This window comes from Lampetra fluviatilis, chromosome 33, assembly GCF_964198595.1.
Source record: "Lampetra fluviatilis chromosome 33, kcLamFluv1.1, whole genome shotgun sequence".
Taxonomy (NCBI): domain Eukaryota; kingdom Metazoa; phylum Chordata; class Hyperoartia; order Petromyzontiformes; family Petromyzontidae; genus Lampetra; species Lampetra fluviatilis.
Genome location: NC_136307.1, coordinates 57,628 through 83,568, shown reverse-complemented (window position 1 = coordinate 83,568; position 25,941 = coordinate 57,628). Strand labels below are relative to the sequence as shown.

Below are 25,941 nucleotides of genomic sequence, written 5' to 3'. Positions count from 1 at the left end.
CCCCGTGACTCTCTCTACTCCTCGTGACTCTCCCCCACTCCCCGTGGCTCTCCCCCCACTCCCCGTGACTCTCCCCCTGGTCCCCGTGACGCTCCCCGTGACTCTCTCGCCTACTCCCCGTGGCTCCCCCCCCCTACTCCCCGTGACTCCCTGAGACTCTCCCCGTGACTCCCCCTGCTCCCCGTGACTCTCTCTCTACTCCCCGTGACTCTTCCCCCCCCCACTCCCCGTGACTCTCCCCCCCCCCACTCCCCGTGACTCTCCCTGTGACTCTCCCCGTGACTCTCCCCCTGCTCTCTCTACTTCCCGTGGCTCTGGGGAGCGGGGGGGGTCATGGCGGTCCGAGCTCCCCCAGCAGCGGCCAGGAGTTTTGACTTCGCCTACGGTGAGAGCCGCGTCCCCCCCTCCTCCTCCTCCTCCCGCAAGCGCCACGGCCCCTGCTGTTGCCTCCAACACAAACCTCACTCGTCACTAGCACTGTGCCCTTAGCAAGGACCACGTATACCGTAGACGGTTCGAGCAATTAACCTTATTCACAACACAGGCCAGAGAAGTACACTCCCAACTAGGGTTGTTTGAGTTGTGTTTTGCATTACCGGTAATTATCGAATGAAAGCCTGCGAAAACCGCGCGTACTGCTTGTGGTGTGTGAACATCGCCACTGGGGAGACAAAGGCGGCCGGGCGTGGTGCTGGCCACCCACCCCCTCGTGTGCCGTGCCGGCCTTCATAGGTGCTCGCTAACAGCACTTGCCCCCTACAGTCTCCCAGGCTACACGGGGAATCTTTGTCTTTATCCTGTGTGTGTGGGGGGGGCAGCGACTGCGCAGCGATTCGCGCGCTGCGCTACGAACCCGGCGACCCGAGTTCGATTCCCGCTCACGGCCACCACCCGTGACGATTATTTGAACCGGTCCTGGGCCTCCCCTAGGTCGACTCAGCCTCAAACGAATAACTGGTGTGGTGTGTGAACATGCCACTGGGGAGACAAAGGCGGCCGGGCGTGGTGAATCAAAGTCCCGGGCGAAGCCGGGTAGTAAAGCTAGTTTTTATATATACAGTACTGAATAGATAACCCTGTGAGTGTGAGCCATGCGGCTCTTGACTCGGGTGCCACAGCAACAAACAAAAACATGAACAAGAAACATCTTAAAGTGACTACACGCAACAGAAACATCCAGGAAAAAATATCAGTCTTCCAGAAAAAAACACCGCATTTCAACGCTGTGTGCAAAAATTTCAGTGGGTTGCAAGTCAAACAATAACAACCATAAGACAATTTAGATTAAAGTTATCAGGCTAACTCTGTACTACCAACAAACAAACATGGCTAAACCAAAAGTTTTCAAAATCACATAAATAAATCTATAAACACAATGTAACAGTGATCATAGGAACTGTGATTCAAATTTAATTATAAACGAGATACATAACATGTACGACCAAACTTTGCAGCCATAGGTGGCTGCATGAGTCACTCCATAACAGCAGGAGTATCAGTAGCAGTATCAAACATTTCCAATACACCTTTAAAGATCAGCACACTATAATAAAAACTCAAGATCGTACTTTTCAGCGGTCATCTGGTACGATACATTTGATTTCACGTCATTCTGAATAGCATTGGGGTGGACAACTCCTCTAGAGCAGTTTTGAGTGAAGATCCCACAGGTAGTGATCCAAGTTGCAGTTTAGCATTCCAGACCCTGGGGGCAGCAATAGCAAAGACCCTTCCTCCAGAATTTGTACGGCAATAAGGAATGTGAAGCTGGTAAATGAGCGAAGACCTTAGGTCACATTTGTTCTTCGAAACAGTGAGGAGATCCAGCAGGTAATCTGTGATATTTTTTGTAAGTACATCGTACATCGTACTTACAAAAGAGTCGACCAAATTCTAAAGCCTGAGAGCGTCCTCGATTGGAGGCTGCGGCAGTGGCGCGAACGTGACATTGTCAGGGCTTGCACCTTCTAACCGGTAATCGGTTCTGACCACGCGTTGCCCTTTAACAACCCTGCAGACACCACACCACTCGCCCAGTGGCGGCTGGTCTGTATGGGGTATTGCAGAGGTGGGACAAAGTCATTGTTATGCAAGTCCAAGTCGAGTCGCAAGTCATCAAATTCATGACTCGAGTCTGACTCGAGTCCAAGTCACATGACTCGAGTCCACATCTCATAGGTGGGACAAAGTCATTGTTATGCAAGTCCAAGTCGAGTCGCAAGTCATCAAATTCATGACTCGAGTCTGACTCGAGTCCAAGTCACATGACTCGAGTCCACACCTCTGGGGTATTGGAATGGCATCCTGTCTAAACATTTGCTTTGACATTTATATGCTATTTATAAACAAGTATTCATCATATACAGTATTACTATTGTCAACAATATGCATGTCCTGGCCGACTGCCGGCTGCCGGCTGCATCTCCACCCCTACATTAAATGTTTGTGGATGTTGCGGGCAGTAGACACCACAACTATCACGGGATTTTGCGTGCAACAAATAGACCTTGAATTGAGCAACACTGGGCAATAGAAAGCATAACACATGAACCAGGGAGAAAATACAAATCAGAGACATAACTGGGAAGTAAATGGGCTTGGGCAGAGCTCATCGTTAGAAAGGATGATGGCTAGTCATCGAAACTAACAATGGAGTGGAAGATAAAGGTGGAAAACACACCTGCGGATGTAAGCTGGAGAAGGAGCGATGCCATCCGTTCACGTGTTGAAGTGAGATGGATTCTGGCATCGCAAGACCACGAGGGAGGGCGATGCCATGGGGCCATCATGTTATTGCTGGTGACATTGATATTGTTGCTTTTCTTCACAGACCCTGTTTACACACTCTCCAGCGAGAGGGACCAGGCTCGTGTGCGACTCGTGGCTCAGACAACAATGCAGACACTAGTGAGATATCAACGTTCAGAAAGCAATACGAACTCACTCACCCATACACGAAGTCACTGACACTTGCTAGTATAAACATTAACCATGAAAATTATCACACATTGTGCTTGTCTGTCTTTCAGCCACTCCTGGCTGTGTTAACATCATTAACCCCTGAATATTAACATACCCTAACTCACTTACACTCACACATCAAACTGCGTCACTATGTCAGTATGTCCTCACTGCTGCCTGTAGGTGAAGGTGCCACACTATGCCACTATGTTCAGCTCCCTGCCGCACCGGCCTGCATACTCACTTCGTCTGGAGGCCCGTATCCCGCAGCCTGCTCTCCTTATGACGGCACATCGGTGAGAGATCTTACGGATGACATAGCATGAGGGATATGCATGAATGAACTTGCATGTCAGTTGTGCTCTATCACATAACGAAACGTCTCAGAGTGCAGAGCCCCTATTGGAAGCTGTTCCAGTATAGGACAAGGTGACTCAGTACCCGGCTTAGCTATGGGCATTAGTCTACCATTAGGGAGCGACGATTGCCAAGTGAGTGATTTGCAGGTAATTTTCAAATAGAGGAGACCCTTGGATATTGCAGGGGTTACGTTCTTGGAAAGTGCCACGAACGCCAAAACCACAATAATCAAATACTAATGCCTTAACTAAATAATGGGGTTAGGTACACGGGCACCAAAAATGATCTTTCGAGATTTAAATAAGTACTGTACAGTACTAAATAAAAAAAATGAAATAAACATGTAAAAACTCTATGCTAAAACATTCCTCGACAGTAAATAGTATAACGACTGAAACACATTCCTGCGGAGGGGGCTGGTAGGAACGTTGGCCAGGGTCAACGGCGGCGTGGTGTGTTCCGCAAATATGGCCGACTGTGAGGGCGGGCACAAGCCGGCATGAGTAGGTTAAACGTTAAGTTTTATAAGGGCACCACAGGGTGGCCAGCCCCTCCCCACCCAGCCTCACCCCCCCACCCAGCCCCACCCTCCCCACCCAGCCCCTCCCCACCCTCCCCACCCAAAGCCTCCCCACCCAGCCCCTCCCCACCCTCCCCTCCCCTCTCCACCCAGCCCCACCCCTCCCATTTTTGGATGCAGGACGGACGGACAAAATAATCCCCTGTGGACTGGTGTAACCAGGAGGTTCCTACCAGTATAAATACTGTACTTACCGATGATGATGGTGAACAAAATAGGGGTGTGTGTGTGGTTATCCACGAGTGGGGAGCGGTAGTGTAGTGGTTAGCGCGCTTCGCTATGAAGCCGGCGATCCGAGTTCGATTCCCACTCATGGCCAACACTAGTGATGATTATTATATGAACCGGTTCTGGGCCTCATCCAGGTCGACTCGGCCTCAAATGAGTACCTGGTGTGGTGTGTAAACATCGCCACGAGGGAGACAAAGGCAGTCGGGCGTGGTGCTGGCCATCCATCCCGTCGTGTACAATTCCGGCCTTCATAGGTGCTCGCTAACAGCACTTGACCCAACAGTTTGTTAAGGCTATGCGAGGAATCTTTGTCTTGTCTGCGAGATGCTTACACGGAAAAGGTTGAGGTGCGACTGACTTGCCTCGCGTCCCTCGCCCGCCCCACACCATGATATCAGCCACCCAACACCATCACTCTAAAAGCTTCTGGAGTGATACTTGTGTATAACTGCAAAAAGCCAAAACTAAACCCCGCGATAACTAAATTGTTGTTTAGAAAGGTTGCCTGTGATAGGTTGAAACCATTAATGATAAACCCGCGATATTCAAGGGTCTCCCGTATTTGGAAATTTTAACTGAGATTGACACCATATGGTATTAATAGTGAAGGAGGTAAAACCAGAGAACCCAGAAGAATCTCTTGCACAACAGGGGGAGTACATACAAACTCCATACAGAAATGCGCCCGAGTCGGGAATCTTGCTGTGGCCCCGGGTCACAGCATGTTTTCCCTGAGTATAACGGCATGTTCCTGCGCCAGTGAAACTTGCCAAATATGGTTTTCCTCTTATATGTTATGTCCAGCTAGTGAAACTTTTTAACTCAGTAGTGGGTGAGTTTCTTTGATGCCATTGGAATAGAACAGAAGTCATGTGATGTGCGATATTGTAATACCTGCCGGATTCTGGTGGTGTGAATTCTGGGCCTGCAGGCCAGGGAGAGAGACTATGTGCGGCAATGAGGAAGTGAGGGGGCGGAGCCGATATCGATTCTTTCAGCGGTGAGGATCACAGCAAAATACACACACGTACATGCGCAATGTATTTGTGTGTTGAGGTGTGAGTTATAGTGTTAACGTGGTGTTGTGTTGTTTTCAGGCCTCATATTCCCTTCCTGCTGTCACATCCCGTAGAGCTCATCCTGCAGCAACCCCGGTGAGTTCTGTGTGTATGGTAAGTGTGTAGTGTGCTTGTGTGTGCCTTGAGAATAATACACACATTTGTAATGCGCACTTGATTCAGAGGCACGGGAAACTACAAATAAGCGGGAAGGCAGCAAGAGCCAGCGCCAACAATTTCCCAAGCTCTGTGGCCTATTTTGAGATGTTTGGCTAACAAAATTAATTTACACGTGGGAGGAAGCCGTGTCTGATGATATGTGTTCTGGGTCCTATATTGGAGTACCCGGAGAAACCCAAGTGTGCGAGGGGAGCAACACTTCTATCGCCATATAGATGGAAACAGATGAAGATTAATTTAGTTGCTGTAAATTTCGATTTAAAGCTTTCGTGACTGCAGGGATTCATATTCTTGGTTCTTTCGGTTACTTGCTGTACTTACATTTCCCGGCAAGCCAGGGTATGGTAAACGCGATGCCCATGGGAAAGGTGTTTCACGACATTTGTGTGATCCACTGTCCCTCACTGCCTCCACAGTGCTGAATCAAGGCACCATTGTATAGCACTAGCGTCCTGTGAGTAATGGTATTGGGGAAAGGCTGGCATTTGTTGGTAATAATCCAGGCAGGTTCAACCTGAGCAGTAAGGACACAGCAGACGTTTGCATGCATGGCTGGTGACAATTAAAATCTAAATGTTATCCTTCTACTCTAAAGAGAGGCCACTGCCATAAACAAACCTATGACATTTTATTTTTCTAATGCATTGTTTATTGAAAATGTGGTGAGATTTTTGGTAGTGCTTAAAAGGCTGGGCATGAACATCTGCAGTGTAATTGTCAATAATGTCAGCATGGATCATTAGCATTAACTCTTGGAATGTATTTTATGAATATGGTGAAATTCCTCTTGTTTATGACTAAACATAAGTTATATTATCCATGGCTCTATCGGCTTTTCCCCAATTTGCTTTACTTAGAATGCATCTTATGTTATTTTTCTGCACTACTTTCCCTGTGGCTTTCCCCCATGTCCCTTCCTTGTGCTACCCTCCGTGGGTTGTAGGGTGGTGGGCGAGGAGCATGGCGTGGCCGGAATCCCTGCCGTACGTTCCGTGTCTGTTCAGACAGATTTCAGGGACAGCGAGACTCAAACAGAGCCGTTCTCTCCTCCCTACATCGTCCCACCCGGAGTGCCAATGCCAGAGATCCTCACATTAACCGCCCTGACACACGGTGAGAACACAGGCCCACACTGCTCGACCCAGCACACTGTATTACATGCATACACCACACAATACAATTCTACACACCACACCCCGCCACGCAACATACCATCTCACACGAGACCCCACCACACCACACAACGCTACGCATCGCACCACGTGCTCTACAATACTGCTCACCGTGGTACATCACCCAACACGCACACCACCCTGCACCGTGTGTGTAATGGCCGTGGTGTTCACAGAGCGAGGTCTGCCGGCGGGGTTGGCGGAGGTGGAAATGATCGAGCGGCTTCGGGCTCGGCGAGCGTGGGAGGAGTCTCTGCCGTCCTTACATGATGCGGAGCGGAGAGACCAACGAAGGCGACTCATGGAGGAGGCCGAGCGAAGAGAGTGGGCGTTCAGAGAGCGGGAGATCCACCTGTGAGAGACCGAGACACGCGGAGACACCTCGACACACGCAGAATCTTCAGGGAAACGGACACTCATATGAGATACAGGCACATGGGGTTTCAGGAAGGCTGAATCTGAATACGAGAAATGGAGGCACATGGATACATATGTGGGACACGGAAACACGCAGGAGCACGTGGAGTGAAATGGGAACATGCAGAGAGATGTGCCGCATGAGGGGTACATGGGAAACAGCAGAGCAATGCAGAGTTGTGTTTGCTTTGTGGTTAATAATGATGATTAATTCATTTTTGATACAGTGCCCTGAACGCCGAGGTGTCTCAGAGCGCTTTATATGTAATAAGCAACTTGCATCATATCAAACATTTGAAAGGGCACCACAAGTGGCAACTCTGTGGGCACAAGGTGACTCAAAACCTGGCCTGCAATCTGACGTTAATCTGCCAGTAGGAGGTGATGATTGCTACGTGTAATCCCAATTGATTCATTTGCAGGTAATTTTATAATTTGGAAAATGTGGACCATGGTGCTGGCACACAATGGCCTACTCTTGCGAATTACATCACTGGATCTTTAATGTACACCGTGAAGCAGAGAGTGCGCAGTATTTTATGGTTTATAGATCTCAGCAACTACTAGGGCGGGCATCAGAATTGAATCACGAACCTCTGCAACAAGTGGCGAATGCTCCACCGCTGGCCCTTGTCACATGCAGCCTGCAGGAGGAGCGTGTGCGGGTGTTGGAGGAGTTGTTGTGGCGCCGTGAGCATGGCCGGGCCAATGCGATTGCCGCTCAAGTGGATGTGAAGAGACGCGCCGAGGAGGAGCTGAGACGCGAGGCGCAGGACGTGATCCGCAGACAACACCTGCGCTGTGAGAACCCTCGCCCACACGGCCAGCAGCGCCATCCCTCACTCATGTACTCGCACGTGTGAACCTCAATACAATTCATCACTCATCCACTGATGCGCCCTTGCACATCCACACTTACTTGCCACTCACCATCTATTCTCCTCATCGTGGTGGATTTCAGGTTTATTTTACAGAACCTCTTAAATGCAAGCACCTCTCAAGACACTGCAAAAAAATCAAGACTTGCACATTCTTCTTCTTTTTGTTTGAGGTGGAGTGTTAGATTACACTGATATACATTTGGATAGATTAACACGGTCAGTCATAGGCAGAGTATTGAGAAGGACTGGATTTAAAAAAAAAGAGTTGGGTCTGCTGTGTGGACAGCCAAAGTGTGTGAATTTTATACTGCAGAGGCAGTAGTTTTCAGGTTTTAAGTTTATTTTGTTTAACCAGGTGAGAACTATCAATAGTAGCAAAGGCTGTGGAACTCAGGGAGAAGAATGAAGAGAGAGCCCCTATCAGTAGTAATTCGTGATTACAGAAGAATTACCAGGATGGAATCCAGGTTGTTCTGGATCATGTAGGTTGTGAAAGGGTGATATGCCTAGAGTGGTGGGAAATAATTTCACTTTTGAAGATTTTTCCAAGGAAATAATTGGATCGGGTGTCATATTTGTTATTATAAATGAGAGTCCATGAGGTGTGTTCATGATCGGGGTAACAGCAGCTGTGTTGAGGGTAAGAGGGACAGAACCAGGGGGTATAGATGCACTGATGTGTGATGTGAGTGGTTATCAGTGATGGGAGTGGTTATCAGTGATGTGAGTGGTTATCAGTGATGGGAGTGGCATTGAAGGATGGGCGTGGTGGGGATGCAATCAAGGATGGAGAAGGGATTTTTAAGATGGAATTGGTACTAGTCATGTCAATTAAAGTGGACACATCACAGAGATACAATCCGCTGCTGCTGACGCGGTTGTCTGGCTTGACCACCTCAATGTGAAATTGTAGTTGTTGCTCTGCATCTACATCAGCCATACAAAAGAAGAAGAAGATTGGTTGGAGAATGTCCGGAGGTGGTGGGGAGGCAGTGAGGAAAGGACCGGTCATGGGGTGGAGAGGAATGGAACTGTTTACTCAACCATTTGTAGTGGCATCGTGGGATGCCACTGCATGATGTGTGAGCCGGGCTGTGTGAGGCACGATCTACGATTCTACGGCATGCACACTCTGGACAGCCTGCACTGCGGATGCAGTACCGGCCCTAGCGGTGGCCAGCTGAGATCGCCAATCGAGGATGGATGACATTGCACTTCACGTTCATGGCACTCTGTGTGAACCCGGAGGCCTGGTGACCGGAGGTACCAGCCCGGGGGCACCCAAGGAGGGGGCTGGGGGAACACGGGACCAGGACCAGGTCCTTCTGGAAGGCTCGAGAAGGTGGGCGTGGCTAGGGGCGGAGTGAGCCTCGCGACGGGCAATAGAAGCCGGAGCTCTGAACAGGTCGGGCGGCTGTAGCAAGAATCAAGACTCAAGTCGTCACCGAGAGAAGACCTGCCCGACTACGAGACCTGAACCCGAGCCAGGGTCTGGTCTGGGGTCGCCACCCAGTGTGTGCTAGAGTTAGTTAGCCGGAGGGGATACCTCCCTAGGTGAGCTGGTGAAGGGGCAGATATACCCCTTCGTGTCTGGGGCTTGATTGTTAATAAACATGTTGCCTCTAAAAAGCCTCCATCTCCCTGGTGTGAACCTCTACACATTTATTATAAGTTCACCAACACTTTTTAGCTCACCACTCACTCACCCACTCATTTATACATCCAATGAAAAGCTAACCCATACATACCTTTCACTCATCCGCTCTTTCACACAGCACTTATCTACTAACCACTCAATTACCACTCACTATGCACTCAATAACCACTCATTTAATAATCTCTAGGCCATCATTCAATCGCTACTTAGATGCCACTTACGTACTCACCGACTCACTACTCGTCATCTTCACTAACCATTTACTCTCCTACTGCCTAGCCAGGTGGCTCAGCGGTCTTGCCAGATGACTCAGTGGTGATCAGTCTATGGATAGACTCATCGCTGCTTCAGGAATGTGGAATTTTGTACCACTGGCTCAGGGCTGTCAACAGAAGATGAGCACTGCCCCAATGCTCCTTTGAGCAGGAAATCACTTGGACTTTTTGTAACTATTTCCTCATTACTCGCGTATGGTGTGGCTGCGTGGTGGGTACAGCGGTGCGCAAGCTTGTGGCGCGTTGGGTGCGAGTGGTGGAAGGAGCCGCGCCGAGCCGCGACGTTATTCACGATTACACTGACCCTGCGTCACGGGCGTTCGCTCCCCTCACTCGGCTGGGACAGTTCACCAAGACCAAGCACGGGCATCCCACGGAGAAACAAGGGAGGCAGGTTCAGCCCCAGCTGCTCAACTCCTACCATGGTAGCCCACATGCCACGCAACACCACACTGCACCACACTGCACCACACCATGCTAGACTGTACCGGGCAGAGGTGGCGCACACCTGTCATCCAACACTGGAGGAGAGGGTTGGTGGATCTCCACAAATGTCGTTAAGCATTCTGTGGGCTTCGAGGTCACCATACCTTGGAATTTAAAGAGACGGCGGTACAGCCAGTGGATTAATCTCCATCTGTTTCCATATGTATGGATTGTTGCTCCCCTAGCAAGCATATATTTTCTCTGGGTGTTCTGGATTAATTCCTCATGTATAAACACTCATTAATTAGCTGAAAAATCTTGAATTCTAGAGGGCCACACAGCTAGGGCAATTATTGGTAGTGCCAGCTCACTGCGTGGCTGCCTTCTCTAAGCCCGTGGTTCTTTGCACCCCCGAGTCGTTTTCTCCTGGAAAAACTGTGTGGTGCTGTACAAGTCTAAATTATTATTATTATTATTATTTTACTACACCATGCCAAGACATTGTATGCTACAACTTACTATGCTACACCAGAATTATTTTATTATGTTTTATTTTTATTATTTTATTACTTCCCTTCGACGTGACTTTACCGAAAGAACCAAGAAGATGAATCCCTGCAGTCACGAGAGCTTTAAATCGAAATCCAACTATACTGTACCACACTACACCAAGCCATACCATATTTTGTGTTCTAAATGTCTCAGTCTCTATACCCTCTCATGTCCCATTGGGCTCCCATGTGTCAATGTGTCACCATCGTGTCTGTCAAGCGTGGTGGAAATGGAATTGTGCATCCCACCATCCGTGTGTCTCCATAGTCGCCTGATTCTGTCTCTCTATATCTTTTGTGTCTCTGCCAGGTCTTCTGGAGCTGGAGTCGTGTCTCCCAGCATCCTTGTTCAACGTCCGTGTGTCTCAGCCGAAGATGGAGCCGCGGGCTGCCCGTCAGATGGCTATGATGGATGAGGCCTACAAGGTGCCATGGTCTCCCTGACTCGCGCTGCTTTCACCATTTGCCCGACTTTCCCAGACTCTCCCTGCTACACAACAATGTCTTGTATCGCGTTTGCTCATTTCTCACTTTGCCACATGTTGTTGTCTCTTTCAGGTCTCCTGTCCCTGTGTCACACCATAACGGAGTCCAGTGACCATCTGAATTTGTCTCTTATGTCTCTTTTATCTCTCGTGTGTCTCATGCCTTACGCATCTTACGCATGTCTCATTGTCTCTTATGCCTGGGGTTCCAGTGTTGTGTGCGTGTGTCTACTGGATTTCTGTTTCAGGCCTTGAGGGAGCGTCGTGAGATGCAGGTGTCACCGCCCCTGCGTTTCCTGGAGCAAGTAGAGAAACCAGAACCAAGGCCTCCCACACCAACCACTCACACATCCAGTCAGGTACAAAGACAAAGATCCTTTGCTTAGCCTCATAGACTATAGTGGTAAGTGCTGTTTGTGAGATCAATACCAATACTCGCCATTCGCCACTAAGTGACAGTGACGTCACCATGGCGCCTGTGCCAGGCCAGGTGCACTTTGAGGCCACGTGAAGTGTCGAAGGCTCACTGACAGGAGGTCACGGGACAGACCCAGGTGCCATGGATTGGCTGACTGAGATGACTGGTAGATGCACCAGCTGTACTTCCTACTGTGCCAACTTGCTGCATTTTAGCCACCGGGCACTCCGCTCGTTGTTGTGAGCATCGCTCCTCTGGCCTGAGTTGTTGTTGGAAGGCGACTGCCTCCAACTGCCCAGCAGCGTCCTTCACGAGCCTCCTCTACAGAGGCCATCTTGACAACGCTGGTACCAGTCTTCGGCTAGTTCACTCAGCTCCACATCCCCCCGTACCTTTTCAGTCCATCTCTTCTCCAGCCCATGTTTGGCCTGTTTAGCCCTCTCTATGTGGCCAAACAGAAGCTGCTTAGGCATGCACTGGCTGGGCATGTGTAAGAGACATATCTATACAGACCCATATATACCAATACACACCTATCCATACCTACCACAACAACTGCACATCACATACCCAGCCAGGTGCATACCTATAAACACTTAAACACACTGGGACACAACAATTGCACACATACAGTACCTTGTACACACCTATTAACATAATCTAAACTTAGTCGGGTGAGCGCATCAGTACATACTTACACATTGTAGGTCTTGTGAAGGGCATCTGCCCAGTGTTTGTACCTGGTTGAGGTTGCTGGCTGGTACTTGATCCAGTATTTTTCTGCTCCAGTTGTAGTCAGCATGCCCTCTCATAGCTCTACCAGATATCAGGGTGCCCTAGTGAATCTTTTTCCTGCAGGCCAGCCACCTGATAGTACAGAGGCATGAACCCATTGTACTACCTTTGGAGGCTGCCCTTATCAGCAGGTGTATAATGTGGAGTTTTCTCGTGTCGGTTCACATCTTATCTGGGGACACTGTTGAGGCCAGTAGGCTGGCCATTCCTGTAGATGCGCTGACGTACTTGCACAGTTAACTCTGGTTATATACAATGGCGGAGCCAGGGTTTTCAGATAGGGGGGGCAACCCCATCCAGCAATGAAAAATGATAGGCGCTGTTAGTAAGTAAGTACTTGTCCCTTGCTTTTTATTTGACGTGTGTGCGGCGATGGCGCAGCCATCGATTGAGCGTCGAACTCGAACCGCGTCGTGTGATCGGCATCGCGCTAGCTGAAGGTGTTGATGCCTTCAGGGAAGTCGTGTACTGTATACGCAACTGCGCACAATTTTGTGAGTCACTTATAACTGCTTTGCTGTTACTTATTGACAATTATGGACTCAGACTATTGTCATATCATCTCATGGAGTCCCTGGCACGTAATAGTATGCTACACAGTGATGGTGGGGGCCGCAAAATGTCAATTTATTACTAATAAACCCCAATGATCCGATCGAAATTAGGGATTTCGATTGGATCATTGGGGGGGCACGTGCCACCCCCCCCCACTGACTCTGCCAGTGGTTATATATATTTCTACTTCTCATGTTATTCTCTGTTGAAAAATGAAGTTAATTGCTCTGCTGTAGCAAACAGGAAGGCTTCCACTTCCAATCATAGTTTTTATAGTTATTTCTGCATCTAGGGTATGAAGAGTAATATGTTCATTCATTATCTCCTTGAATCAACTAAACCCTGTTTCTAACATAAACTCAGATGTGACTGATAACGCTTAATGATCCAAGCCTACACCGTTTTTCACTCTTTCTCGTTCAAATCTAGTTTTTGTGTATTCACCAGAGATAATGTCTCTGATGGTTTGCAGCTGTGACTGGCATCCGCTGCTTGATAGGTGAGGTTTATGACTAGCTTGTGAAGCTGCTTAAACTGTCCTAAGTAACCCACTAAGCCTCACCATAAACCGTGCATAATGAAGGAGATGTAACAGATAGCCAAAATAAATTGGTGGGCCTATTCCCATTTATTACAATATCCCATGACTGATACCGAGAAGGCATTCTACAGTCTACGGGTTTATGTAAGTTAAACTATTGACTGCTGCCAGCATGATTGGTGGTATGGGTTATGAAGCAGGTGAAGAATGTGGAACCCCATTTTCCACATCCTCCCATCATTAAAGGGTTCAAGCATGTTGAGGACTCGGGCAACCAGACTGAATGTTTTGTTTCATCTGCACTGTGTTCACCACCACAGTGCAGGTCACAACAACTCACTTGCCCAACTACCCACTCAGTCACTCACTTACCAGCTCACCTACCTACTCACCTCACTGCAGGTCCCATCATATTTATTTATGCTTCTTTGCTAACACTGCTCCACTTTGGAATTCCCTCCCATTGTCTCTTTTCCAAAGACATTATTACCTTGTTCATTTCAGAAAACGTGTTAATTCTTTATCGATATTTTGTACAACTTTGACGGTGGTGTTTGTTGTTGGCTACTTGACATTTTAGGCATATGGGTTTGTGCTCAGCAACTGTGTTCGAAAAAATCTGCAAATATTTTAAATCTGCTCTGGTCCTTGACACGATCAATAACTATACAATGCTGAGTGTTTGGATCATGCTTCCTCCCCATGCGTTGCTCCCATACCTGTAGGAGGAGGATAAGAGGGAACTGGCCGCCATTTTTCTGCAAAAACTTCTGCGTGGGCGGTCCACTCAGAATGAGGTGCGTGGCAGTGGTGCAACCTGCCCACTGAAATATGTAACAGATACCCTGTGACATCGCATACACTTATCACACACCACATACTCACTGACACCTCATCACACATGGTGACAACTCAACACTGGCTTTCATTACTAATATCTGAGCACACCCCACATTCATGGAAATCTCAACTAATACCTTCACCTTGCCACACTACAAGCTCAGACACCTAATAATGACAATTTCAACATGGATATCTTGTCACTGACATCTTGTCACCATATCTAAGATTGTTTTACCACTCTGAGTCAGCGTACCTCGGTGGATGTCACCTGAACAGGTTTTAAGAGGCCAGTGATTAAACCTATAGCCACCGATACATTTAAAATGACAGGTGATGTAATGGAGAGTAATATAGACACCCCTGATGAAGACTGCTATGTCTTGCGCAGTCTGACTGTTGAAACGTGTTGGCAAAAACCTGCAAAATTTGAGGCGTTTCCTTCTGTCATTTTTCCTCAGCAGCAGCTTTTCAGAAGTATTTAAAAGTCATGCCCCAAATTGCACCTTGCTCTATGCTGCCTTGTACTTCTGTACAAGTTGTTGCATGCTGTTTATTTAGTTATTTAGTAGTTGAGGAAGCCAGGTAATATCACTGCCCAGGTCTCTTTATCACAGTACCCCAAATAGATCACAACTGCTTATGATCTTGGCCCATGTGAACTGAGGTTGTTTCTTGTACGAGGACAGCATGATCATGACAGTATGGGCACTGTTTCTACAAGTGTGGAATCAAACGGGCATTGTTGCAGCCTCAGCACGAACACTTTGGATGTGGATTTGAAACATGTGTCTGTATCCCTGAGTCCCTGTGTCTTCATCTCTTGGTGCAGATGTTTGAGCAGAAGGAGTTGAGGCTGGAGCTGATCCGGGAGGTTCGCAGCACACACGCGCTGCAGGCAGCAGAGCAGGCAGCATTGCGAGCCACCAAGCAGGCCACACTTGCATTGCAGAGACAGCACGCGGTGCACCAGAATCAGGTACCCACGTGACTTGCAGCACACTATGAACCACTAACTTATGAAAAGATGTACTTGGAGAGTCAGGTACTTACAATGTCACATACTCAGAGACCCACATATTCCAACTATACACATGGTAGGTATACAGTAGAACCTCGGAGATCGAACGCCCCAGAACTCGAACAATTCGGTGATCGAACAAGATTTTCGACCATTTTTTGCCCTGGACGTCAAACAAGAATTCGGAGGTCGAACAACTGGAAAGAACCGGTTTGGGCCGAGATGCGTAGCCAGGGCAACCGAGACAAAGGCGAACGACCTAGTTTACACGTAGCTCTCGCCCAGTGCAGACCCGCACAACATCTTCATCAGTTTTTAGTAAAAAGGCCCTCAAGTGAATCAAAGTTAGTGCTAGAAAAAAAGCAAAGAAAAGAAAGAAGGGCAGTTACCCAACGTTTTTATGGAGGGGGACTCTCCTTCCAAGCAACACCGACACCTCCTCCTCCCCTCCTCACCACCTTCCACTCAAGCCATCCACTCTCCTTACTACAGGTAAAGTGAAATTCGATTTCATTTATTATATTAATTATAACTGTGTTTCTTGTTTTTTGTATGCTTTTATATACTGTACTGTATTTTAATATTGTAAACGTTGTGTAAAAATGGCCCATAATAGGAGCATCCTTGGGTGGGGAACCAATTAATGCTATTTCCATTCATTCTTATGGGGAAAATAGATCCGGTGTTTGAACAAATCTGAGATCCCTTCAAGCGACCTCTGATCCACACACATAGGGCAGCACTTGCCACTCTTTTTGCATATGAGAGTGAGGTTCGTGACATGACAGCAAAACTGATATTTTAATTCTCAGCGTTTGAATGTTGCCAAATTAAGTGCAGTCATTGGTGACTGGGTTTACTCTGATGAGCATGGTTGGCTATGTATGGTGCAAAAGAAGTTATACATACAATGTATGCATTGCTGCTGCAGAGAGCCAAGTCACCTGGTCCCATCACAATAAACCCCCTTGTCGAATTATCCAACATTCCGAATTATGTACAATGGTACTCCTCCTGCCCCAATACAAAACATTTTCCCAATTTGTTTATCAAAAATTAGTTTCCAAAAAAGTAACACTTACCATCAGTGCAGTGACATCGCGGGATGTCACTGTGTAGTGCCAGCCCTAGAGAGGCACGGCGTGCAGTGTAACGACATCGCGGACACCACGTGGTGTGGGTGTAGTACCTGCCCTAGAGGGGCACGGCGTGCGGTGTAGTGACATTGCGGACACCACGTGGTGTGGGTGTAGTACCGGCCCTAGAGGGGCTCGGTCATCGCTGATTGATAGCGCTGGATGGCATCACGCTTGGTGTGCAGTGTCAGCCCTACAGGACAGGGTGTGGGAGTGCCGGCCGTAGGAAAGGGGTTACTAAAGGCCATGGCACTCGGGTTGACCCGAGAGGATACGTGACCGGTTAGGTCTACAAAATGGGGGCTAGGGGTGGTCATGTGGTTGGGATCCAGATCCTGCTCGAGGATTCTGGAAGGTGGTCGTGGCCAAGGGCGGAGCCAGCCACGCTGCAGAGAATATAAGCCGGGTCCCCCAGAGGGGCCGGCGTTGTTGTTCATCCTGAAGAAACCTTCGTCTACGTTCTACCGAGTCTCCAACACGTGGACCTGGACCCGAGCTGTGGTCCTGGTCCGTAGTAGCTAGTCACGTTGTCATTAGTGTACTTTGCCTGGTGGTCACCACATTAGGTTGTTATTCTGTTAAGGGGCAGTTACCCCGTGTGATGGTGTTAAATAAATGTGTTGCCTCCAAGTGTACGTCTGCGACTCAGTTGAACTCATTACATCAGTAACCAGCACTGCAGGTGAAGAAGGAGGATTTGGTAGGTTCCATGTGGTAGGTGACATAAGTTGTGGAGGGGGGCTTAATACACTTAGTGTGTACTTACTGTAATGAGGACTATAAAGTCCAAAGCAACAGATCTGCACAAACGCTCACCACGTGCGCCGACACTAGACTGAGTAACTGTTTTGGTTGTGGCGCGCGATGTCGCTCCACGTGTGTGCTGAAATTGGACCATTTGGTACGGAAATTCAGCTCGTGGCGAATTACTAATACTGTATATATGCAGAAAGCGCAGCCGTGCCGAATTATCCCCAATTATGAATAATGATAACATACCGAAATAACGCATCTCTCATTTCATGCCGCTCGAATACATGCCCCACTCGTAGTCAGACACGACATTAGGCACACTGATCCTCAATGTGGTGTGACAATCGTACCATCGGATTGCCATCCTCCGGGGTTTGTGAGACCGCTAAGCAAGAGCCTCTTGCCTTGTTGCAGGTGGAGGAACGCAGCAGCGTGCTGTCCGCCTGCGAGGGCTCCGCTCTCTCCCATCTACTGCTGCACACGGCGCAGGAGCTGGAGCGGCTGCAGGTGGAGCGGCGGCTTCATGCCGCGTGCCTCCTGGCCGAGCGGCGGCGGCGGCGTCGCGAGGCCACCGAGGGCGGCCGGCGGCAGCATGAAGAGCGAGCGCGGCGCGAGCACGATGAGGTCTTCAAGCAGGTGGGGCGCCACTGCAACCGCCTGCATTCGTTAGAGAGCACAGGCGGGTCTAAAAACTCCCAAACGGGGCGGGGGGGGGGCAGTCTCTAAATTCTAAGCTATTTATATAGGGTCCTACATCAATAAAAAAATGTTAACTGTCTTCTCTAATAAATGTCAAGAATGTACCAATTATCAGGGTCTTAAGGGGGTGTCGGTGATCACTCTCCTTATGATGTTCCACTGTAAGAGGAGTGTGGATGCATGAGCCTTAGTGAAGGTAAGGTTTTCACAGAGCCGTGGAATGATTGAACCTCATTAGGCAAAAGCAAAGTGTTTTCTGTGACAAGGCCACCCGAGTCCGGAGGGAGGAGCAATCTGCAGCCAATGGAAGAGCATGACGACGATGATGTTTGCATTGCTGTCTTTGATATTCATTGTCTTGATCTTCAAGTTGCCGTTGATAATGTTTGTGATAATGTTGATGGTATGTTGTTTATATTGTTGACGATGTTCACATTGTCACTGTACACATTTATAGATTTTCTGAAGGTGATGCCTTGTTCAAATATCATAAAAATTACAATTTAGTCAAATAATGTCATCATCTGTTGACAGATGTACACGCGGCCCCTCGAGCATAACCAAACTTCTGCCATTGTTGCCAACAGATTGGTTTGGTCAGGTCAGATGCCACTGGGGAAACATCAGTTGGTGTGTGCCCCACTGTAGGCAGTTTTGGTTAATATGGCACAAAGTTACGTGGGAAATTATGGTGTTGATTGTTCTACTTTTCTGTGGTGGTTGTGTTTTTAGGTGGTTGGGGTTCACCAGGCCACAGTGGATGAGTTCCTCGAGTCTGTGCTTCTCAATGCCATGGAGTCGACATCTGAGGCTCAGGCTCGGCTTGAGGTGCAGATCTTGGCAGAGCAGCTCGACGAGATGAGCCGAGAGACACAGCACAGGTAGAGCACAGAGCCAGCACAAGCAGAACACGGACACTGCAGAGGTGCAGCGGCCACAGCACACTTGTTGCCGGCTGTTGTTGGTTGTGATCATGTTTGCTGATGTCTTTTATTGAGTTGTTGTCAACTGTGCTGCAGTCTGACTCCACATCAGGCCCAAGAGGTGGTGGCGGAGTTGGTTCATGGATTTCTCATTCCAGAGACACAGCGGAGGGAAGTACGAGAAAAAGGTGAGGCAGGTGGGGGCAGCAGGGTGGTGGTGCGGTGGTGGTGACACTCGTGCCTCGCAGCAGGAAGGGCCTTGGTTCGATTGCCGACTCGGGCGCCTTCCAGTTTGTATCTTCTACCTTAGTTCTTTGGATTGTGTGTCTACCTTTCTTTTGACAGAGTGAGTGTATGGAGTTTGTTCTCCGCCTGTTCTGCATGAATTTCCTTCGGGTTCTTCGATTTCCTCCCATAGGTAAAAAAAATATACAATGTAAGTGGTATTGGCCAAACATGCCAATTACTTGCACATTGCCCAATTGAGATTACACATAGCAACATTTGCCTCTACTGCGAAACAGCTTAAGATTTCCAGCTTAAGCTTTCCAGCTTAAAATACGCTGCCAAGCTTAGCAGTGTTCATTGGGACGCTGTCTTTCCGACAGCTCTGTTTCTTTACCTGAGGACGGCTGCTTGCGTTGTGGCCGAAACGTCGTGAGAATTTTATTTTATTATGTTTTATTTTTATTATCTTATTATTTCCCTTCTATGTGACTTTACCGAAGCAACCAAGAATATGAAACATGGCCCAGGCTAGTGAAAAGTTCGACTAAAACATGCGATTGAATAATCCGGTACAAGAGATATAAAAGGATCTGGAGCTTGCTGAGAGCTGGTACCATTGGTGTCAGAATCAGCCTGTCTGAAGGATGCTTGTGAATGAGGCTAATGATTAATAATTTACCATCTGCCAGTCCCCCCACGTTAACTCACAACATTGTCTTTTTTCCTTTGGTCTCCTGCAAAACAAGTATTTGTCAACTCACATGGACGATGTTCATAATCTGTGCATTATATAGAGCTTGTGTACTGCCTCAGCAAGTCAAGTGCCTTTCATTGCATCTAAAAATTCAAAGGAGACCCCTAGTGGAAGCTGTCCCTATGCAGCACAAGGTGATTCAGCACCGGCCTGCAAGCGGGCATTGTCTGCCAGTTGGGAGTGATAATATAATTATTGCTACGTGCAATCCAATTGCAGTAATTTGTGGAAATTTTTTCAAATTTGCACCATGACGCTGCCCTCCAGTGGCCTACTATTTCCAATGTCGGTGGACATTTATTTTGCCCACTGTGAATCAGACAACATGTACTTGTGGATATTACAGCCAAAATGTTAGCCAGGGTGAACTTCTGCAACAAACGGCGAACTTGCTGGGCCATCGCCCCATGTACCCAGCTTGGCATTCACACTGGTGATGGCATCCTCACACTTTGGTAAATCCCAGCTGTTTTACAGTTGTAGAGGAGTACTGCGGGGACCCAACGACGGGAAACCGCGGGAAGGGGTCCAAGCAAAAAGGGGAGTGCCAGAAGGGCGAGAGAGGAGGGTCAGTAGACAGATTGAGACATCTGCTAGTGAGGGAGCCAGGTAGGAGGGGGGTCAGTAGACAGAGCGAGACGTCTGCTGGTGGGGGAGCCAGGTAGGAGGAGGAGAGCCAGGTACAAGGGAGGAGCCCGGGCTGAGGGTATACAAGGGGAACCTGGACGGAAGGGGAGGGGTCAGAGACAAAGGAGAGCCAGGGAGAGAGAGAGAGAGAGAGGAGCCAGGTAGCAGGTAGAAAGGCTCCTGAGCCGGAGAGACAAAGGAGGCTACGGGTGGAAGGGTACGCGGTAGCCTGGACGAAGGTCGAGAGAGTCGGGAAAGAGGGCTCAGGGACAGGGAGAAGTGAGTACCCGCGACGGAACTAAGAGTGCGGATGTTGGCGTGAATAAACGGCCAGCAGCGCTGAATATTCAACCCTGGTCTCCGTCTGAGTCTACACTCCCACAGGGCATCAAGAAGAACGACTCTACACAGTGTTAATGATTGTAATATTTATGGTCACTCCACTGTTGGATGAGAGGCTCCTCACACTGTGGGTCATGGGGATTTTTTTTACCATATTTCACCACGCTAGTCTGTGTTAGGCAGAGTGTGTTGATATGGGAACATAAAAGTATAGGACAACAGTGGACTTTGCTGCACTGATGATGCCCACTACACAGTTCCACAGCCTATAATGCCAGTTATGCCAGTTAGCTGCCCATCTAAGCATTATCCAGGCTCCAACTTTATTAGCTTCTTAGATCTGATGAGAATATGTGCATTCCAGGTGATGTGGTTTGATTGATGTATTTGATGGTCACGCTGTTGTTGCTTGTTATTGATTTTTATATTGTAAATGTTGGTGTTGATAATGTTGTTAGTGTTTGTGTTGAAGTGTTAGTGGTATTGGTGTTCAAGGTCGTATAGTGTTGTTGATTATGTTGTTGGTAGCATTAATGCTGATTGTTGTGTTGATGCTGTTGTTGTGTGTGGTTGAGCAGTGAAGGCGGCACAGCGACGCCACCTGGCAGCAGCACATGGAGTTGTACTAGCAGCAGCCAGGAGTACAAAGCAATCGGTAATGCCTAACGATGTATTCACTTATCACAATGGTCATCCTCTTGGGCATGTTCCTGTCTTTGGCTGCCATTCTGTCACCATTCTTGTCCATCAGATATCATCGATTGTAGCAATCTTTCTTGCCCAAGCTCACTCTCCTAAACTGTTGATATCATTTCTATAAATGTTCGTATATCTTGATCTATGTATTCTTAGGTTTTTTCGGTAAAGTCACGTAGGTAAAACATCAAAATTAATGAAAATAAAATAAAATAAAAACAAAAATCACGACGTTTCGGAGGCAACACAAGTCTCCGTCATCAGGTGGGACCGTCACAGCCAGATTAGCTGCATCAAGTGAGGCAATGATTCAAGATGTAATCCCTTAAAAGCGAGTTGAGGGGGGAGGAGAGGGAGGGGGGAGCTCATCAGAATATGAATGGAACGTATCGGGAGGGAGGGGGGGGGCCCCCCCCTCCCTCCCGATACGTTCCATTCATTGGCTACCATATTCTGATGTTCCATTCATATTCTGATGAGCTCATCAGAATATGAATGGAACGTATCGGGAGGGAGGGGGGGGGGCCCCCCCCTCCCTCCCGATACGTTCCATTCATTGGCTACCATATTCTGATGTTCTGATGAGCTCCCCCCTCCCTCTCCTCCCCCCTCAACTCGCTTTTAAGGGATTACATCTGGAATCATTGCCTCACTTGATGCAGCTAATCTGGCTGTGACGGTCCCACCTGATGACGGAGACTTGTGTTGCCTCCGAAACGTCGTGATTTTTGTTTTTATTTTATTTTATTTTCATTAATTTTGATGTTTTACCTACGTGACTTTACCTAAAAAACCTAAGAATATGATTCCTTGCAGTCACGAAAGCTTCAAATCTAGAATCTTGATCTATGTGTTCTCCTGTCTGTCAGTGTAATTCTATAAGCACGTATCCTTCCATGCTGCTCTGTGGACTTTTGAGCTTTTGTTCCGTTTTCTCAATGTGTCCATACATAAGTTATAGCAGGTAGTATGCAAAGGAAACATTCTTCTTTATGCACATTAGTATGTTACATATCCCGCTGTGAAAACAGATGTAACGTGAGATGCATGACAATGTAGATTGTCATGCATGTTGCAGCCTGCTGCTGAGACTGGTTGGATAAGCAAGTCCAGAATGCATCCCTCTGTAATGCCCAGAAGTGCATTGGCACATTCTGCTGTTGTACACTTGTGTCCCACCAAGTATAGTTAATTGTTTAGTGAACCTATACGCGAATGTTGTTTGCATATTCATCTTGTGTCCAACCTTGCAGCTCTCTACAATGCTGTTATTTCATGATTTACAGTGATGACATTTTGTTATTCATGTTGCTGCTGGGGCTGTGAACTGTTGCTTAGGCTTTGTCTTCTGCTTCTGCCTCCTCATGTCGCCTATCTCGTTTCGACATGTGATTACTTTTCCCCTTAATCCAGTTTGAGGGCTGGAAATGGCCTCAACTTAATTTCATATGGCCCGTGGCCACATGAGGCCTTCCATTTGGAAATGCCCTGCAAACAATATAGACCCTTCACAGCAGCAACATGTTAGCTCCACTTATCGGGTACTACAAGGATATTTTTTAGACTTGGCAACAGCGTCTAGTTTTAGCGCATAAAGGCCTCTTGTAGCGACAGAAGTGACCACGATAGGTGCCAATGTGTGTAGTTGCCGATACCCAAAGGGATTTGAAAGTGTTCTTCGGCTATCGCTAAAGAAGAGGTTCCCTCCCCAGCCTCCCACTCATACGGCCCCGATGTCATATGTGCTATTGGATATAGGTTTTGGGTTTTATATATGTGTCTGTGTAATTTTCTGTAGCTGTGATCTATGGGGTGGGTCCAATGGCTATAGGATTATGGGCTATAGGTTCTGCGTTAAGAACTCAAGATCTCAAGGTGCTGGCATATGTATGTTGAACTTCTTTCACACCGTACGTAGCCAACCATGCTTATCTGGACCAGTGGAATCCATGGTTACACTTATTTTTCCTCCACAGGAGTGAGGTGGCAGACGGTGGCGACGTTGAGACGCAGAGATCGGAGGCTCTCGTATGCGAGACTGTACGCGTGTTTGTGTTGGTTACCTTTCGGCATACAGAGCAGTACCTGTAGTTTGAGGATTATCCCGCTGTCCATATGGGTTTTCCGAGGCAAACTGGTTTCCTCCCGTATTAGACAAACATGTGTACCTTGCTGCTAACTTTTATAGAAATACGTCTAGACAGATTCACAATACATGTGCGTATTCTGAACAAAATTCCATAGCCTAAAAAACACCAGGTGGTGAGATTGTCAAACATCACCAAGTGGATGCTATAGTGAGCACCGTTTTGCCTTGTGTGGGGACAAATTTAATCAGAAACTAGGGTTTGTAAAGTTTTTCTTCATATTACTCATCACCGAATGGACACATTTTTGGCGAAAAAACAGTTACCGGTTTTCCACATACAGCAATATGGAGCAATAAACACACAACTTCTTTTCATTTTTAATGGATAAATAAAGGGAGTTCCTGGGGTGTGAGGTTAGCACACTGAAGTTGCAACCCAGAGGTCACTGGTTCAATTCGATTTCTACACATGACAGTTGAAACAGGGAATGTGTTTTAAACACCCTCCAGCCTCTGTTCACCCTGCAATAGAAACGGGTTGACCAGTCAATCGGCACACACACCTCCGATTAGCGCAGTTGGCTATATACGGTGCAAAAGAAGTTCAACATACATGGTGGAGTAAAGTATGGGTACACCCGCCTCTTCCAAGACTTTTGATTAGTGTCGAAGAGTAGGCCAAATACCCCCTAGAGCTCCCTCTAGTGGAGGCTCTTCCACCAGCAGTGGTGTGAGCAATTGCAGGATTGCACCTGTAACTTTAAACAGAAATTCGGTCAAATAACCTTATGGCGGTACCTCGTGGTACCATCGTACCCCGGCTCTCGCACGATGTCTGTGATTCAGTCATTCTTAGTCTGTTGATGGTCGGCGGTGCGGCAATCGACTCATCTCGACGAGCTGTACACGATGCACTATTCAAAGTTGAATTTTTCGATAAGCGATTCAACATCGCGGAGTAGCACTGATTTCGGATTGATTGGTACCCCAGTCGCGTAGTTAAGTACACCCCAGAAAAAATAGTGTCCCAGAAATAAAATATTTAATTGCCTCGGTCATTTTATATTATTTGGTACCCCGGGGTACGCCGTAAGGATCAAATGTCCTGAGGCCACTATACGCTTGTGTGTTTGTGTGTGCCGATCAGTACATTTATTATTAATATCCACTGCAAATAATTACCGATTAACGACTTTAGGAACCAGTAATCGATTCTGAAGATGGTTACCAGTTTCCCAGTTGTAAAACAACCCAAGTATAAAAATGCACCGTGTGTTTGCCCATAAAACATAAAGGGCAAAATACTTAAACATCTAAAGCAGAACCCTAGTGAAGGCAAATTGAGACTTGGTCAAGCTTCATTGGTTAAGTAAATGACTGGCGTTATGATAATGCAGTACGAGGTTTTTACAGAATTCAACACCAAATGACAATTTATATTCTTGTAAGGTGAAGAGGGCAAGGTAAGGAACAAGTCAGGGCATACGACAAATGCATACGATGCTTGTCCTGTAAAATAAAGAGTTGATATAACACGATTTCCTTGTGTGACATAAATTAAACTAGCTTTACTACCCGGCTTCGCCCGGGACTTGGATTCACCACGCCAGGCCGCCTTTGTCTCCCCAGTGGCGATGTTCATACACCACACCAGTTACTCGTTTGAGGCTGAGTCGACCTACGGGAGGCCCAGGACCGGTTCAAATAATCGTCACCGGTTATGGCCGTGAGCGGGAATCGAACTCGGGTCGCCGGGTTCGTGGCGCAGCGCGCTAACCACTACACCCACCGCTCCCCCCACACACGCGCGCATGTCCATAGGTACACATACACGTGCTTGCTGCAGACAACTTTCAGGATGCATACGGCAGTAAACGACTCAAACCATTGCTGTGCGAAGAACGCCTTAGGCCAGCAACATGTATATGGGACTTTACTCGCGGAGGGTTGGGGGGGGATGCGTAAGTGGGTGTAACCCACATGACAGAGATATGACGTCACAGCTCACTTGCCGTGCTAAATATATGTATTATTGCGCCCCCCCCCAAAAAAAAGCGTAATTTTCATAATTTTTGCATGGTGTACATTCTGGAAAGTACCCACATGGCAAATTTCAAGTTTGTTGCATGTCGGGAAGTACGCTAAACATTTTGAACATACATTCACAAATTTCTCTTTTATATATATAGATTGACTTTATTTTACTATTTATATTTAGTCTATGTTTCAGATTATTTCGATTTAATTCCTCTGTGCTCAGCCATATTACCCCAGACATGTGGACGAAAGA

The 25,941-nt window shown here is 47.6% G+C and overlaps 1 protein-coding gene across 1 annotated transcript; it reads left to right on the top strand.

Annotated features, from left to right (window-relative positions):
• Nucleotides 1-229: 229 nt before the first annotated feature.
• CFAP91 (cilia and flagella associated protein 91) lies at nucleotides 230-24,266 on the top strand. Its single transcript, XM_078872168.1, has 18 exons — nucleotides 230-385; nucleotides 2,831-2,907; nucleotides 3,145-3,257; nucleotides 5,064-5,132; nucleotides 5,230-5,286; nucleotides 6,314-6,483; nucleotides 6,719-6,896; nucleotides 7,603-7,760; nucleotides 9,994-10,197; nucleotides 11,060-11,175; nucleotides 11,483-11,593; nucleotides 14,269-14,340; nucleotides 15,216-15,362; nucleotides 17,708-17,929; nucleotides 18,725-18,873; nucleotides 19,012-19,103; nucleotides 21,445-21,521; nucleotides 23,539-24,266. Exons 1-18 carry the CDS (start codon nucleotides 334-336, stop codon nucleotides 23,542-23,544), a joined length of 2,070 nt encoding a protein of 689 aa, XP_078728294.1. The 5' UTR covers nucleotides 230-333; the 3' UTR covers nucleotides 23,545-24,266.
• The last annotated feature ends 1,675 nt before the right edge of the window (nucleotides 24,267-25,941 follow it).